Source organism: Clytia hemisphaerica, unplaced genomic scaffold (assembly GCF_902728285.1).
Source record: "Clytia hemisphaerica strain Z4C2 unplaced genomic scaffold, Clytia hemisphaerica genome assembly, whole genome shotgun sequence".
Classification (NCBI taxonomy): Eukaryota; Metazoa; Cnidaria; class Hydrozoa; order Leptothecata; family Clytiidae; genus Clytia; species Clytia hemisphaerica.
Genome location: NW_027104076.1, coordinates 389129 through 406653, shown reverse-complemented (window position 1 = coordinate 406653; position 17525 = coordinate 389129). Strand labels below are relative to the sequence as shown.

Genomic DNA, 17525 nt, shown 5'->3' with positions numbered 1-17525 from the left:
GTTTGATGAAGTCCTTATCATATTTTTAACGAGGTCGTTATTGAAACAATGTGACAATTAAAAGAAAATCAAGTAATTTGTCAAACTCATTCTTCTGCTTATGCTTCCGTTATCAATAAGGGAGATATTTTGGTGTTTTTCTGTTTGTTGCTGCGAAAAACCTACATTCCATTTCATTATTCATCTTTGTTGAGGTTGGCAGTGAAATTCGAAACAAAAAAATCGAATTAAGGCTTGGTTAAGAGTTCAGAGCTTGTTTTGTTGTCAGACAATATCATTTTCATAACCTTGAATTTATTTGGCATACATACTTGACTACAAGATTATCGAGAAGGAACTTTCGAAACCATTATTTGAAGACTTCTAAATGATCAACGTGCTTTTCGAAAACGGATTTTAATTCACATGGACACATGGAAATGTTCACGAGGTGATTAGTATCTAGGAGTTTCATATTATAATTGTCTTTTCATTGTTAACTTGCCAGTACCTGACATTAACTTACACTTGTGATGTTGGTGGATGATTGTTTGAAATGCCAACGCTATTTTGAATACGAATTTGAACAATTGGAGACTGGTCTTGAGGATCTACACTTTGTAAATTACACTGGTGTATCGGCAGATTCTAACGAGACTGATTATCTTACAGGAAATTTTAATGGCAGCGATTTTCATGACTTGCCATTAAATATGAACCATTCTTTAGAGCAAGGTTTGAATGATTTCATCAATAAACTGAATAATTCTACAATCAACAATTTCCTGAATTTTACCAATACTACGGGAGAAATGTGTTACGATCTGTATGAGAAAGATCTATGTCACGAGGATTTGCTTGGACCATCAGATATCGATTATGACGGGTCACAAGACTACCATCACATTCTACCTCAAATCATTTTAGCCGTCATCGCGATGCTACTCAACATGGCTGAAATGCATTTAATGAAAAAACGAAAGAAATATTTCCCGTCAGAATTACTGATGATTAGTTTAGCGGTGGCAGATTTTTTGTTCAGTCTTTTAGTTGTACTTACGTTAACACTAACGTTGACGTATCATAATGACGGGCCAACGGGACGGATGGTGAACGAATGTCTCTACATGTTAACAAGCTTTTCAATCATTGCATCCATATTGCACGTTGTAGGAATCTCTATAGACCGTTTAATTGCAGTTCTGTTCCCGTTACGTCATCGCGTACGAACGGACGCCGTCAAAATGAAACGTGCCGTATTCTCAATCTGGTTATTAACTCTTGCTTTCGTTGCATCTATATCGGTATATAAATATCATAGAGGGCTTGCCTATGTAATGAATGACGATTCCCTTCACCATAAAAGTGAATTGTTGATCAGTTATACCATATTCATATCGTGCTTTATTGTTGCTTTGATCTACCTAATTATCACTCGTCGGTTAGCTATGCAAGCCAGCTTTCTTCGCTCTTTCCGTAGAAGCACCAGTCGACATAAACAGAATAAAAGCAAAAACAACAGACGCAGTAAAGTCGAGACTGTCGCTCTCTTAACTGCTTGTATAGTCACCGTTTCATTTCTGGTCTGTACTTTACCATCCGCCTGTTTACCGATTGTATATAATGTTTCTAGCACTATCCATACGATCAGTTTATGTTTTCTGGTCTGTAATTCAATTTGCAACCCAATTGTATACTTTTGGCGTGGATATTGGCTTAAAGCTAAAAGACGGAAGAGTCTTGCAAGCGCTTTGACAGACCTATCGAAATCTAGAAGTTCGACACATTCGAATACGATATCGACCGTGGCTCGTTCAGCTGCTGTTGCCTGTATTCCGATTCGGGATGGATTTAATGTTATCGGGCAATCGGGGAAATATGACCTCGATAATATGACTGTCATGGATATTTTCGACTTTGATTCGATAAATCGATATCGGCGTTTTAATCGAAGTTATTATAATCAGAATCATGAATTTATTATGAGTCAAAGGGAATGATTTAAAGACCAAATCGATCATTCAAAATTATATTAATCAAAACTATTTTAACTTGAATTTGTAAAGCAACCTAGATATCTTATTTTTTCTTAAAATATAAAGTTGCTCTGACACAAAATCTTCTTACTACCTTAAGGGAAGAAATTTTCGCGAGAAGAAATTTTCGCGGAATTTAATTTCGCGAATCAGAGTTTCAAAATGGCAAATTTCGCGGAATTTAATTTCGCGAATGAGCCGATTTCAAAAGTTTCACGGAATTTAATTTCGCGATTAATACCTGGTCAAAAACAACAAAATAAAAGAAGAAGAAAAAAAGTCGAATTTCGCGGAATTTAATTTCGCGATTTAACAATTTTGGTGTGTTTCGCGGAACTTAATTTCGCGAATTACACCCAAATTCGCGAAATTAAATTCCGCGAAAATTTCTTCCGCGAAAATTTCTTCTCGCGAAAATTTCTTCCCTTAAGGTAAGCTATTTGCGCTACTCCACGCTACAACGCTTTTTTTAAAGAATGGTGTAAATCCATTTCATCATGGATATTCTTAACTTTTTTGGGAAAATCATCTTAAGATATTTTACAGCATTCTTAGATTAGGATCCTAATTCAGACTAGATTTAACATTTAGTACATACGTCTGAAGCATGAAATAGCATTTTTGTGAAAGGAGTGAGCCTTACTTGGGGGTAATTGGCAATTTATAATTGAAAATGCTCTAAAATTTACATTCTTAGCATTAGTAGCTTCATTCCATGATGGTGATATTCTTAGCATTATTCTTAATTTTTCGGCCGCTTTCATCATGGACATTCTTATAAAGTGTATTTTTATAAAAAAAGGTGTTTAAGAACCTTCCAATCCAGCCTTCCATGAGGCTGATTTTGTCAAAAAAGTTAAGAAACATGCATGAAACATTTAAGGCTCAAAACGTGTAAGTCTTAATTACTTACACGCTCTTCTCACGTTTATCGCTTCGTAGTACACACTGTGTGCATCGTCTGTTTGATAAAAAAAATTCCCGTAGGGAGAAGACCTCTGCAATGAAGTATGATTAACACTTCTCTCATCGTCTACCCTCTCTCACCAACACTCCATCGCAGGGGTCGGTTTGAAAAATCTCAAATAAGAAAAGACAATAACAACAGACCTAGCCAGGAGATCTATGCTATGATTTCTTATTTCATATTGATGGCGAAATATATAGCATGGTTTAGGCTGAGAGTTTGAATTTCCCAGATCTTAGTAACGGTTGAAAACATAGCCAATCAAATTTTGTTATTCTTTTACTGGTCACGCTTTCTTAGAGAAAGGGAAAGTTCCGGGATTTGGTTTTTATTTCAGTCTGTTTCAAGTGAGGACAGCGCCAAATTCGAATTTCCCACTGTAAATTTTTTGAGGCAGAAATCTGCCTCACAGCTCGTACCCGTTCTGTATATATCATATTATAAAAATACAGGACAAGTCTCCCGTCTACAACAGACCCTCTATGGCGATGAATTTTGAAATTAGCCGTAGAAGCTAGGTTAGTGTACAGACAACCTTTTCACAGACAAGGTTGTCAGTGCAAGTAAAAATAACGAAGCAAAATTTGATGAGGATTGTTATTCCCATGTTTTTTTTATGGCTGGGGGGTTCGAATTCCATTGGAAAAAAGAGTACAAACAATATTTTGCAGTCAGTGTGAGGATTTGCTTATCTAATCATTTTTCAGCGGGTAACAAAAATTAGAGTATAATTTTCCACTGGAGACGATATTTTGGCCGATTTTCCCAGTTTGAAGGGGTCCCGGTGGCTGGGATCAAAAGAAGAAAAGGATCAAGGATCAAAAAGAAGAATAGGACCAAGGATCAAAAGGAGAATAGGATCAAGGATCAAAAGAAGAAGAGGATCAAGGATCAAAGAAAGAATAGGGTCAAGGATCCAATGAAGAATAGGATCAAGGATCAAAAGAAGAATGGGATCAAGGATCAAAAGAAGAAAAGGATCAAGGATCAAATGAAGAAAAGGATCAAGGATCAAAAGAAGAAAAGGATCAAGGATCAAAAGAAGAAAAGGATCAAGGATCAAAAGAAGAAAAGGATCAAGGATCAAAAGAAGAAAAGGATCAAGGATCAAATGAAGAAAAGGATCAAGGATCAAATGAAGAAAAGGATCAAGGATCAAAAGAAGAAAAGGATCAAGGATCAAATGAAGAAAAGGATCAAGGATCAAATGAAGAAAAGGATCAAGGATCAAATGAAGAAAAGGATCAAGGATCAAAAGAAGAAAAGGATCAAGGATCAAAAGAAGAAAAGGATCAAGGATCAAAAGAAGAAAAGGATCAAGGATCAAAAGAAGAAAAGGATCGAGGATCAAATGAAGAATAGGATCAAGGATCAAATGAAGAAAAGGATCAAGGATCAAAAGAAGAAAAGGATCAAGGATCAAAAGAAGAAAAGGATCAAGGATCAAATGAAGAAAAGGATCAAGGATCAAATGAAGAAAAGGATCAAGGATCAAAAGAAGAAAAGGATCAAGGATCAAAAGAAGAAAAGGATCGAGGATCAAATGAAGAATAGGATCGAGGATCAAAAAGAAGAATAGGACCAAGGATCAAAAGGAGAATAGGATCAAGGATCAAAAGAAGAAGAGGATCAAGGATCAAAGAAAGAATAGGGTCAAGGATCCAATGAAGAATAGGATCAAGGATCAAAAGAAGAATGGGATCAAGGATCAAAAGAAGAAAAGGATCAAGGATCAAATGAAGAAAAGGATCAAGGATCAAAAGAAGAAAAGGATCAAGGATCAAAAGAAGAAAAGGATCAAGGATCAAATGAAGAATAGGATCAAGGATCAAAAGAAGAAAAGGATCAAGGATCAAAAGAAGAAAAGGATCGAGGATCAAATGAAGAATAGGATCAAGGATCAAAAGAAGAAAAGGATCAAGGATCAAAAGAAGAAAAGGATCAAGGATCAAATGAAGAATAGGATCGAGGATCAAAAAGAAGAATAGGACCAAGGATCAAAAGGAGAATAGGATCAAGGATCAAAAGAAGAAGAGGATCAAGGAATCAAAGAAAGAATAGGGTCAAGGATCCAATGAAAGAATAGGATCAAGGATCAAAAGAAGAATGGGATCAAGGATCAAGGATCAAAAGAAGAAAAGGATCAAGGATCAAATGAAGAAAAGGATCAAGGATCAAAAGAAGAAAAGGATCAAGGATCAAAAGAAGAAAAGGATCAAGGATCAAAAGAAGAAAAGGATCAAGGATCAAAAGAAGAAAAGGATCAAGGATCAAATGAAGAAAAGGATCAAGGATCAAATGAAGAAAAGGATCAAGGATCAAAAGAAGAAAAGGATCAAGGATCAAATGAAGAAAAGGATCAAGGATCAAAAGAAGAAAAGGATCAAGGATCAAAAGAAGAAAAGGATCAAGGATCAAAAGAAGAAAAAGGATCAAGGATCAAAGAATAATCAAGATCAAGGATCAAGGATAGAAAGGATCAAGGATCAAAAGAAGAAAAGGATCAAGGATCAAAAGAAGAAAAGGATCGAGGATCAAATGAAGAATAGGATCAAGGATCAAAAGAAGAAAAGGATCAAGGATCAAAAGAAGAAAAGGATCAAGGATCAAATGAAGAATAGGATCGAGGATCAAAAAGAAGAATAGGACCAAGGATCAAAAGGAGAATAGGATCAAGGATCAAAAGAAGAAGAGGATCAAGGATCAAAGAAAGAATAGGGTCAAGGATCCAATGAAGAATAGGATCAAGGATCAAAAGAAGAATGGATCAAGGATCAAAAGAAGAAAAAGGATCAAGGATCAAATGAAGAAAAAGGATCAAGGATCAAAATGAAGAAAAGGATCAAGGATCAAAAAGAAGAAAAGGATCAAGGATCAAAAGGAAAGAAAAGGATCAGGATCAAGGATCAAAGGATCAAATGAATAAAAAGGAATCAAGGACAAATGAAGAAAGGATCAAGGATCAAAAGAAAGGATCAATCAAGAAGAAAAGGATCAAGATCAAAGAAGAAAAGGATCAAGGATCAAATGAAGAAAAGGATCAAGGATCAAATGAAGAAAAGGATCAAGGATCAAAAGAAGAAAAGGATCAAGGATCAAAAGAAGAAAAGGATCAAGGATCAAAAGAAGAAAAGGATCAAGGATCAAAAGAAGAAAAAGGATCAAAGAAAAGAAAGAAAGGATCAAGGATCAAATGAAGAAAAGGATCAAGGATCAAATGAAGAAAAGGATCAAGGATCAAAAGAAGAAAAGGATCAAGGATCAAATGAAGAAAAGGATCAAGGATCAAATGAAGAAAAGGATCAAGGATCAAATGAAGAAAAGGATCAAGGATCAAAAGAAGAAAAGGATCAAGGATCAAAAGAAGAAAAGGATCAAGGATCAAAAGAAGAAAAGGATCAAGGATCAAAAGAAGAAAAGGATCAAGGATCAAATGAAGAAAAGGATCAAGGATCAAATGAAGAAAAGGATCAAGGATCAAAAAAGAAAAAGGATCAAGGATCAAAGAAAGAAAAGGATCAAGGATCAAATGAAGAATAGGATCAAGGATCAAATGAAGAAAAGGATCAAGGATCAAAAGAAGAAAAGGATCAAGGATCAAAAGAAGAAAAGGATCGAGGATCAAATGAAGAATAGGATCAAGGATCAAAAGAAAAAGGATCAGGATCAAAAGAAGAAAAGGATCAAGGATCAAAAGAGGATCAAAAGAAAAGGATCAAGGATCAAAAGAAGAAAAGGATCAAGGATCAAAGAAGAAAGGATCGAGGATCAATGAAGAATAGGATCAAGGATCAAATGAAGAAAAGGATCAAGGATCAAAAGAAGAAAAGGATCAAGGATCAAAAGAAGAAAAGGATCAAGGATCAAATGAAGAATAGGATCAAGGATCAAATGAAGAAAAGGATCAAGGATCAAAAGAAGAAAAGGATCAAGGATCAAAAGAAGAAAAGGATCGAGGATCAAATGAAGAATAGGATCAAAAAAGAAAAGATCAAGGATCAAAAGAAGAAAAGGATCAAGGATCAAAAGAAGAAAAGGATCGAGGATCAAATGAAGAATAGGATCAAGGATCAAAAGAAGAAAAGGATCAAGGATCAAAAGAAGAAAAGGATCAAGGATCAAAAGAAGAAAAGGATCAAGGATCAAATGAAGAATAGGATAAGGATCAAAAGAGAAAAGGTCGAGATCAAAAAGAAAATAGGATCAAGGATCAAAAGAAGAAAAGGATCAAGGATCAAAAGAAGAAAAGGATCAAGGATCAAATGAAGAATAGGATCGAGGATCAAAAGAAGAATAGGGTCAAGGATCAAAAGAAGAAAAGGATCAAGGATCAAAAGAAGAAAAGGATCAAGGATCAAAAGAAGAAAAGGATCAAGGATCAAAAGAAGGATAGGATATCAAAGGATAACTAGATAATGAATAGGGAAAACTTGTGTTGGACAGAGATGTAACATATACAAAAAGAATCAAAACGATAAAAGAATCAAAAGAAGGACGGAAATCAGAACGGTATTAAGAAAAATGTACAGTTGGACAGATATGTAATAACATGTAAAATTAGACAGAGATGGACAAAGTACTACATGAAGTCTCCCCGAAGCAAATTTTTTTTCCGTAAGCGGCCCAAGCCCTGATTTAGCGGGTCAAGCCCTGATTTAGCGGCCTAAGACCTTAATTACCGGCCCAAAGACCTGGGAAACTTTACGATTTTTGAGACTTGCTTTTTGTCATGATTTTAGAATTTATATTGGCCCCAGACTTGAATTAATGGCTTAAAAAGTTCTAAACTAGCAAGTAGCTGTCGCTATGAATGCCCGCCAACGCATTCATAATCGAAAACGTTCGAAGGCCGCATTCCACCAGATCGTTTTATTGGAACATACGTTCCAAAAAGCGCAGAGCTAGAGATTTCTAACGTTAAGCGCTTGTTTCGTTCCACCCACGTAATGACATATGGGGTAGCCGTTTGGAGTGAAAAGAGTCACATCACAAGATGACACCATGGCAGACAAAACAAACGAACAAAATCTAGAACAGAAGCTGAGGAAGAAGAACCCCACTCTCAATTGAAAATAAAGATTGGCACCAAAGGATTGAGATGTGCACACATCAACATTAATGGTTTGGTTGATAAAATTGAGGACGTAAGAGTTCTCATCAGAGCTACCGGTTTGGACATTCTAGCTGTCACTGAAACCCATCTTAGTGACAGCATCACGCATAATTCTACAGAATACGTAGATGGTGTAAATTTAAAATTTCTAAAGATGTCTGTAGATTTACGGGTAGAATTATTATTCTACAAAATATGTAGATTTTGTATTTCTACAGACATCTGTAGAATTGCGGCAAATTAGTAATTCCGGATAAATAACGATCTAGACAGTTAGCCTAACTCGTCAGCTTGGGTCAGGGGTTTGGAGCTCGAGTCTCGAGCACGCACAAAGTGAAATCGTTCTAGAATATCTACAAAATTAGTTGAATTCTATATTCTACATTATATGTCGATATTAAAGAGTGTCGTAATTCTACAGACGTCCGTAGAATTAAGAAAATTTATACATCTACTTATTTTGTAGATTTTCTAGTGTATTGAATTTGAACAAGACAAAAACATGAAAAAGACTGAATCTATTTGGGCAGAGCTAACGATGCGATCACAAAGAATGCTGATTGCCTGTATATATCGACCACCAAAGCAAAAACAGTTCTTGAAGCTTATTGAGCCAATCCTTGACAGATTCTCCCATCGCGCCAATCTTATTACTTGGTGACTTCAACTACGACCTTGATCATAAAAAAGACACTAATCAGAATTTTGACTTCCTGCGAATGCTCTCGAGATTTAACCTTACGAACTTGATAAAGGAATACACACGTATCACCGAGAGATCAAAAACAATAATCGACCTTGCAATAACATCTGCACCAAAGAAAGTTATCAACTCTGGTAGCTACGATTCTGATCACAATCTTGTCTACTCAACGTTCAATATATTTGTGAAGAAATCACAAACCAAGCTCAAGACAATAAGAGACTATAAAAACGCAAATATTCAATCCCTCAAGCAAGATCTTGATTCTGCTCCATATGGGACTTAGCATCAATCTTTGACGACCCTGATGATTACCTCTGGTGTTGGACCTCTATTTTCAAAGATACCCTATACCACCATATAAAAACGCGAAAAGTCAAAATCCAATCAACATCTCAACCATGGATGAACGGTGCTCTACGAAAACAACTAAATGCACGATATAACCTTTTCCAAAAAGCAAAGGCTATCCCAAAAGGCTCTCCTGAATGGAGAGCTTATAAGAAATCAAGAAACAAGTGCTCCAAAAAAATCAAATCAGTCAAATGGCAATTCTGGAAGGCTAAGTTTGAGAACGTTGACTCTTCAAAAACTTTTTGGAAAACAGTGAAAAGTTTTATCGGTGACTCTAAAAATTCACTTATTGGCCCATTGATTGATACTAACAATAAATTACATAGTAAAGATGACGAAAAATCCAACATAATGAACTCGTTCTTTGCAAATGTTGGAAAAGAGCTCTTGCTCTTGATGACTGGGATCGTCAATTGATTGAACACTTCCACTGTAGACGTCAACGTAGACTTTGAACTATTCACTAAATCGTTCAAAAAGCTATCAAAGTTGGCAAAGCAGCCGGAGCTGATTTGATATCAGCCAAAGATTTTAAAATCAATGAGAGCGCATCTTCTATTAATCTCTTCCAAGTTCTACGAAAATGCATTGAAAACTGCAAATACCCAACCGAATGGAAAACTGCCAGGGTGTGCAGCGTGTACAAGAACAAAGGATCCAAAAAGGATTGTTCCAATTATAGACCAATTTCTCTATTGAGCCTTCTACAAACAAAGTTATCGAACATTATGTTTGCGGCTCACAGATAAAAGAATATACATAATTTACAAAACGACCACCAGTGGGAAAAGCGATCCTCTGAGGACCTCCTGCTACACCTTACAGAAACATGGCGAAAGGCTATTGACCAAAACAAAGTCGTTGGTGTGCTCTTTATCGATCTAAAGAAAGCGTTTGACAGTATTTCACATGATGTTTTACACCAGAAATTCAAAGCTTCTGGTTTATGTGGTGACATTTACAATTTTATTCACAATTATCTTTCTGTGCGATCCGAGCGATCCCAATTCACAGTAATTAATGGTAAAAGCTCAACAACGTGTCCAGTCGAATATGGAGTACCTCAAGGCTCGATTATTGGACCTGTTGCCTTCACAATTAATGTTGAAGATATGCCAAGCTCAACCAATAGTCAACTTGAGCTACTTGCTGATGATTCGACACTTTTTGAAATTGGAGATTCTGTCGACAATGTCATCCTATCACTTCAAAGAGAAATACAGAACTTTCACTGCTACGCCACCAAAAACTCACTCACAATACACCCTGATAAATGCAAGATTCTCATCATGGAGTAGAATCAGAATGAGTGGTCCCCTTCCATCGGTATCGTTAAGTGGCACCATGATCGAAATTACAAACCAAACAAAATGCCTCGGTTTAATTATAGATGATGATCTCACCTGGAGTACCCATGTTGATTCCGTCTGTAAAAGGTTTTATTCAAAACTGAAGAAACTGCATCGTATGCGCTCCCTCTCACCTGAAACATTGGAAACCATATACAACCAAGGCATCCTACCTTCCGTCTTGTATGGTATTATCATATGGGGGAATTGTACATCCAATATCATGAACAACGTTGAAAAAACCCATTTTACATCAAACGAATAAAGAAACAAGTTCCAGATCATGAAGTCCTCTCGAAAGCGAAGTGGCGATCAATGTCTCACTACTACAAGAGGCGTATAGCTTGTTGCACTTGCAAAATTTATAACAGTGTTCACCACTGCTTCTTAACTTGATTGACACATGTGACTCAAAAAAAGAAGAATCGAAATGACTGGCGTCTTAACGTACCACCATCAAAATATGTTGATTAAAAGAGATCATTTCGTGTTCGAGCTGTGTCAATTTGGAACAATCTGACACCAAAAGTTAAAGCATGTGATTCATATGACTCATTTAAAGATGCTCTTAAAAAATCGGATATTTTAGATCGCATAAACTTTGGCGCAGTTGGAGTTGCACGTCACCTAGATTTTATTTATTATTGATTATCATCATACTTAGGATATCTCCCTCCCGGGGGGGGGGGGTACTAGGGCAAGATGGGTTACGGGGATGCTCCGCTGGTCAGGGTACCTTTTTTAACCTCCACGACATTAGCCTCCGTCTCAGAACGCGGTCAGAAAATTTTGCGGATAATTTCACAGCGAAAATGCATCCAGTGAAATGTGAGTAATGTATCATGATTCAAGTCGACTGACATAATTATACACATAATACATGTTTCAAGTTCTGCCTACGGATTCTCAAGCTCGGCTATAATAAAACTATTACATGTTAGTAGCAGACCCGACTGACCAATGTTATGTAGCAGGTTGAAACATGAGTTTCTGCTGGAAAGATGCAGTTTGTTTTCAAGTTAAATCTTCAAAATAAAACAAACTGTGTGGGTTTCTTTACTTCCAAACAACCTACCAATAGTTTTGGAACACTCCATAATAAAGGAAGATGGCTCTTCTTGTGGATTGGCTTTCTGATACCCCATATAAACACGATGTGACATGAAAGTGAAGAGACATGATTTGTTGGTTTTTGTTTGATTTGTTGACTCATATATCTCATGGCAAATGGGATAGCAAATGACTTTTCATGTATTTCTTGGCTCTACATATGATACCTCTAACTTTGAACACCTCCAAAATGTTGAAAAAAGCATTTTACGAGATAAGTTTCAATTATAATTTTCATGGAAATTTTTAATCGACAGATTTGGCTTTGCGTCAGTTTTGTTTGGTTGATGTTTGGTATCGTGATCATTAAAAGCAATGAAATACCACACAGTCACTCTACACATGATGCCTCCAGCCATGATTGGTATCAGAATGTTGGAAAAAAAACATCTTACGAGAAATTGTTGATAGAAATTATATTGACTTATTTTTACAATTTTGGCGGTGTGGGTTTAGTTGGTTGATAATGTTTACACTGTGGGATGGTTTTCAAAAAACTGTTATATTGATTGTTGTTTGTTGGAATTTATTACCAAAAAAAAGAGAACCTTTTTTTGATAAATACTTTATTTTTTTTCATGAATCGAAAAAACCGTGTGGATAGTATGTCTTGTAGTAATACCAATGCAGTGTCTGTTTTCAAATTTTGAAAGCTCTATACCTACTGAATTGAAGCTCTGACTAGCTCTGTTTTTAAAACTTTGAGCCATGTTTTTTTAAAGATAGATTTTTAAATTGTCGTAATGTAAATTTATGGTAAAGTTTTAGTTTTTGAGTTTAGTTCATCAGTAGTACACACAGTAGTATTTTTTTCAGTAATCTTTTCTTGTAAATATAGTAACATTTAACCAGCAGACTCATTGCAATTTGTATTTTTTTAGGACTGATAAGTACATATTTTTAAACACCAAAACAAAGCAAACAACATGCCAGTTCTTTCTGGACAAATACATATGTATATACTTTATTGTGTGCTTTGAGTTCTATTCTAATCAACCCTCTCAACTGCTGATCTTTCAACTATCATTTAGGAGTATAGAATGGGCTTCCATAGTACCATTTTCTCTAAGTATTTTGTGCAAATTTTCAACAAAGTAGACTTCTTGACTGTCCTTGTCCATTATGTTAAAGTTGTTCTGATGGAGGACATTGCTATTTTTGGTAGCCTTCACATATCAATAAGGAGCTTTGGTGTAAATGTTTTTTCTGATGAAATCATACTAATCTGAAACTATTAGGCCTTTATGAACTTTCTAGAACAATAATTTTGCTCCAATCTTGAGAAACACTGGAAAAATAGGTTAGCATTCCCTGCCATAATTTCACAGATTTCCTCTGCTTTCTGCTTGAAAACGCTGTCGCATAGCCGAAAACGAAAGTGAAACTGTGAAAACGTCCGCAAATTCAGGCCCAGTCCTCTTCCGAGACGGAGGCTAATTTTGGAATTTCAGTCCCATTCAGGGTCACATTTTTGCAAATTTCGAGTCCCACGTAGGGTCCATTTTTCGAACCCCAGCGGAGCACCCCCGTCGGTCGACAAGGGTAGTAACCTCCCCCCCCCCAGATCTCCCTCTTGATTAACTTCACATCTAAGACTTATCTGGTACTCGATGTAGAAATTTTCTTCCGACACGCTAAAGCTCTGAAGGTCGGGAAAATTATAAACATCTGGAACCTTTGGATTACGGAATTTCTCCTGACCGCGTTCGTAAAATTTAGAAAGAGTCTGGGGACGGTAAAAAGTTACTAGTGCCCCGAACTAAGAGTACACATGCAAAAAAAATTTCCCGTGCGATTTCTACATAGTGCTCCGAACTGAAAAATGTAAACAAAGCAGGACGCGAACTAAAAATTTATTGAGAGTGGCTCTAAACCCAAACTCAATTACAGTTCAATTATAGCAATAAAATGCGAATTCTTTGCTGCTACTAGAATAAATAAGTTTGTCTCCTCACATCGAATGACAATTTCACCTATTCAAGATCTTTCACTGCCTAAAAAAAGTAAACAAGCAATGTCACGAACCAAACAATTAGAAGAGAGTTGCCATGAGCCAAATTACCCTCAATCTAGTCCAATTTATACAGCAATATGTGAACTTTTTGCTATTTGCAGAATCACTAAGCTTGCCTCAACACACCAAATGAAAATTACACCTGCACTAGATCTTTCACTACCTGAAATATTCATGTCAGCCTCTAAAAATAGAGTTTGGCGAAACAGGCAAAGATGGTCCTATTACCAAAAAATAAAAGCTTTGTCCCCAAGATACTGATACAATATATGGGAACCTCCCTCCAACTTTGTTATTGATGAAGGAGGATTCTGGCTTTTCCAAATAAACAACACACAGGTCATGATCAACAAGTTTGTTGATGTCGGTTGGGGTTGGGCGATCCGCTGCTCTGCATGGAGGGCGGTCGACAGGCTCTAAAGGTCTAAATTGGAATGCAGCAGTTTAGAATTCCAGCATAAAAATTATTGGTAAAACTAAACAAAACATACCTGATATGCTTTCTTTGATATAACCAGTCAACCACGAAAAACAAATAAATAACAAAATATAATAACCAATGTCAAGCATTTTTAACTTGGTGCACTTACTAAGAAATTACACTAGGTACTAAATATGATACTGAAAAAGTAATGAAACTGTCAAGTGTCAATAAATCTACCAAAATAAACCAAAAACAGCCAACAATCGAAGGTTTGAATATTTCTCAAGCCTTCTCAGGCAGCAGAGATTTTCATGCTAAATTCAGTCGGGTGCAGCCGATAGTCAAGCAAAAAGTGTAAGGACGGCTAGACACGACTGTGATGCGGTACATCAAACGATGACTACTATAGGTCTCCGATGGTATATTGGTCCGCTCCTTTAGAGCTTTAGCGTGGGCGGCCGCCAATACGCCATCGGAATATCAGATAAATCTAAGACCTCCTTCTCACTCTAAGCTCTAAGCTCTTACCTCACTTAAATAGTTGCTTAGAAGAAAAATAAACATGCTCATATTGTGCACTGTCCCTTTTTTACTTTGTAAGAACAAATTACCAAAAAGTATATGGCTAGAGTTATTGATTTCATTCTTATAAATTAGATGCTTATAAGAAAAAAGAACATGCTGGGCCGCTTACGGCGGAAGAAAAAATTTGCCTCCCCGAAAGGGCCAGGAGGGGCTGTCAATAACTCGCACCGCTTTTGAGTATATTCGCTTTCAAAAAATCTCGATCGAGGGCTTGTAAACATTAATTTCGCATAGTGAGAAAGAGAAAAAAGGGGAAGCTGGAGAAGAGAAGTGACTTTTCGCCCTTTCAACTTGAATTGAATTGTTGAATTGTTTTTGTTTTATATTTTGAATATTATATTATTATTTTTGTTATTCACCTTAATCTTGTTTGTATATGTTAAAATTGTTTTAGTCCAGCAACGTTTTTCCAGACAATGTCTATAACAAAGTCAGGAGTCTTTTTGCCTAAAAGCTAGGAAAGTTTTTTTACTATTTTCGTCTAAACAAAAGGAACACGAGACATAAACATCAGGCCTTTTGTTTTGATTAAAATTGTTCTATAGAATAGCGAAGCGAAGGAGGAAAACAAATATCAGTCAGGCACATCCTGGCAAATGAACGGGGTATTTTTCACTTGCGATTGGTGGCAAATGCAAGGGGTCTAAAACAAAAATGATGTAATAGCCAGACGGTGTCAATCGAACGAATCGAATGCCAAATCAATCGAACGCAATTGAACGCAATCGAATAATTGCAATTCGATTGTTGAACGCAATCGAATCGCAATCGAATATTACCCAGGATTTACTGTTCGATTGCTTCGATTACGTTCAATTGTATTCGATTACGTTCGATTGATTCAATTGTATTAGATTTTATTCGCTTTAGTATGGTACTTAAGCGCTCGGCCGCCCACGCTAAGAAGCTCTAACAGAGTGATCCAATTTAATTTAATCGCAATCAAACTCATCGTACATAATCGTAATCGAACGATATCGAAGATTAATCCAATGTAAATTGACAATCAATCGAGCCAATCGAACATAGTCAACAATCAATCGAAGCAATCTAACCTTACTTGAACGCAATCGAATACTACCCAGGAACCGGCCGTTCGATTGAGATTCGATTACGTTCGACAATCGAATCGCAATTATTCAACCGCGTTCGATTACGTATTCGATTGGTTCGATTGCGATTTTTGTTCGAAGTTGTTCGATTGACACCGTCTGGTAATAGCACTGAATACCCGACGCAATTGAACCGGGTTGGAAATATTTTGCTTCATTTCAAAGAACTGCATAGATGAAATTTTTTTTCCATGGGTCAATTTTGTCTTCGAAGATTGAAGAAACTTTTAACGAAAAAATAAAGTTCCCAGTTTTCTTCCTTTTTTCCCGTTTTCAGTTTGAAGTTCATTTTTATTCATTTTCACGCTTTTAGCCTGAGACGTCCTATCTCATTTACACTGGATGACGAATACCCCATGCAAATGCTCACCCCGTTCATTTGCCAGGATGTGCCTGACTGAATATGGAAAGTAATATTTGTCATGGAATAAACGTCTCAAAAATCGATATTTCTGGTGAAATTTCTTAGCGTCACAGACTCTAACCCCCACCCCTTTGCGTCAATTTGACGTTAGTAGTGTGAAGAATCGATATGTGAGTGACCCCTTATTGACAAAATACACTTCAATTAACAAAATAATAAGACAATCGTAATGAATGGAGTCTGCCAACTTATTTCTTTGATATAAGAATTTCATACTCAATGCAATGTGATGCAGATGGCATGAAAGGATATAAAAAGAGACCATTCAGAAAGCAACATTCTTACTACAAAGTGGCTTTAGAGCAAATACAAAATTATACAGGTCTTTATTTTCCTTTTGGGGCAATCTAAAATCAGGTCTGCAATAGAAGACCTTTTTTCAAAGAGGACGTCCTGTTGAATAATTATGTAGTCCATCCATAAAATTTAAAAACAATGATAGAGCCATGCATAATTACTGTAATATGCATGGTTTTATCATTGTTTTTCTGCTGGACTATAATTATTCAACAGGGTGGCCTCTTTGAAAAAGGTCTATATCTTTAGAGTACTCCAATAGGTACTCCATTGGAGTACTCCATGGAGCTAATCCATATTTTACAACAACCCGGCTAGCTCTAAAGCTCTAAAACAGCATTGAATAACATGAAAACCAGAATATGTTTTTTCAATGGGAATCAAAAGTATAAAGTGCACTTACAAACATCAATTTATCAGATCTAACAAAACTAATAATGACACGCACTGTCATCATTGACAGTTAAACAAACAATATTCTGTCTAGAGCCTTGTAAACATTCCAACAACTTCCATCAAAATGATCTGCCTCAGCTATGTCTACCATTTTAGTGTGATTCAAGGATTGAGCCGAGAATGCTTGCAGAACGCTTGCAGAATGCCTGCCAGCTCCCTCGCGGGTAAAAACTTTAATCTGTCAATCATATTCTCAAGCGAAAAGACGCGAAGCGATTCTAGCTTTACGATAGTGCCGCGGATCATCAGTGAATAGTATTCAATTAATTATCATTATCCCTTTATTTTCATTTCTAGAATTTTTTCAAATAAAAAGGAAAAATAGAAAAGTTGTATTTTTTACTGTATTCACATACTGAATTTGAAAGATCTTCTATGCGACTTTTTTTGCAAAACTTCAAAAAACTGATCTTTGTCCTGCTTTTGTTGGACTATACCTTAAGTGCTTGCGTGCAGCATAGGGTACAAAGTCCAAATATGCGTTTTCCGTATTTTTGTATGAAGAGTTAGGTCTATAATGCCAGTGTAATCTTAAACTCCTATATCAGGATTAGAAACTAGACTAGTCTTAGAAGTTTATATCAAAATCTGCAACAAAAACA

General features: G+C 36.2%; 2 protein-coding genes across 2 annotated transcripts; both read left to right on the top strand.

The window, feature by feature from the left end:
• Positions 1-2087, top strand: LOC136812567 (mas-related G-protein coupled receptor member A6-like). Its single transcript, XM_067069094.1, has one exon. The coding sequence runs from the start codon at positions 513-515 to the stop codon at positions 1977-1979; it is 1467 nt and encodes a 488-aa protein (XP_066925195.1). The 5' UTR covers positions 1-512; the 3' UTR covers positions 1980-2087.
• Positions 2088-6873: 4786 nt separating this feature from the next.
• LOC136812538 (uncharacterized) lies at positions 6874-7248 on the top strand. Its single transcript, XM_067069066.1, has one exon. It carries the CDS (start codon positions 6874-6876, stop codon positions 7246-7248), a length of 375 nt encoding a protein of 124 aa, XP_066925167.1.
• Positions 7249-17525: the final 10277 nt, after the last annotated feature.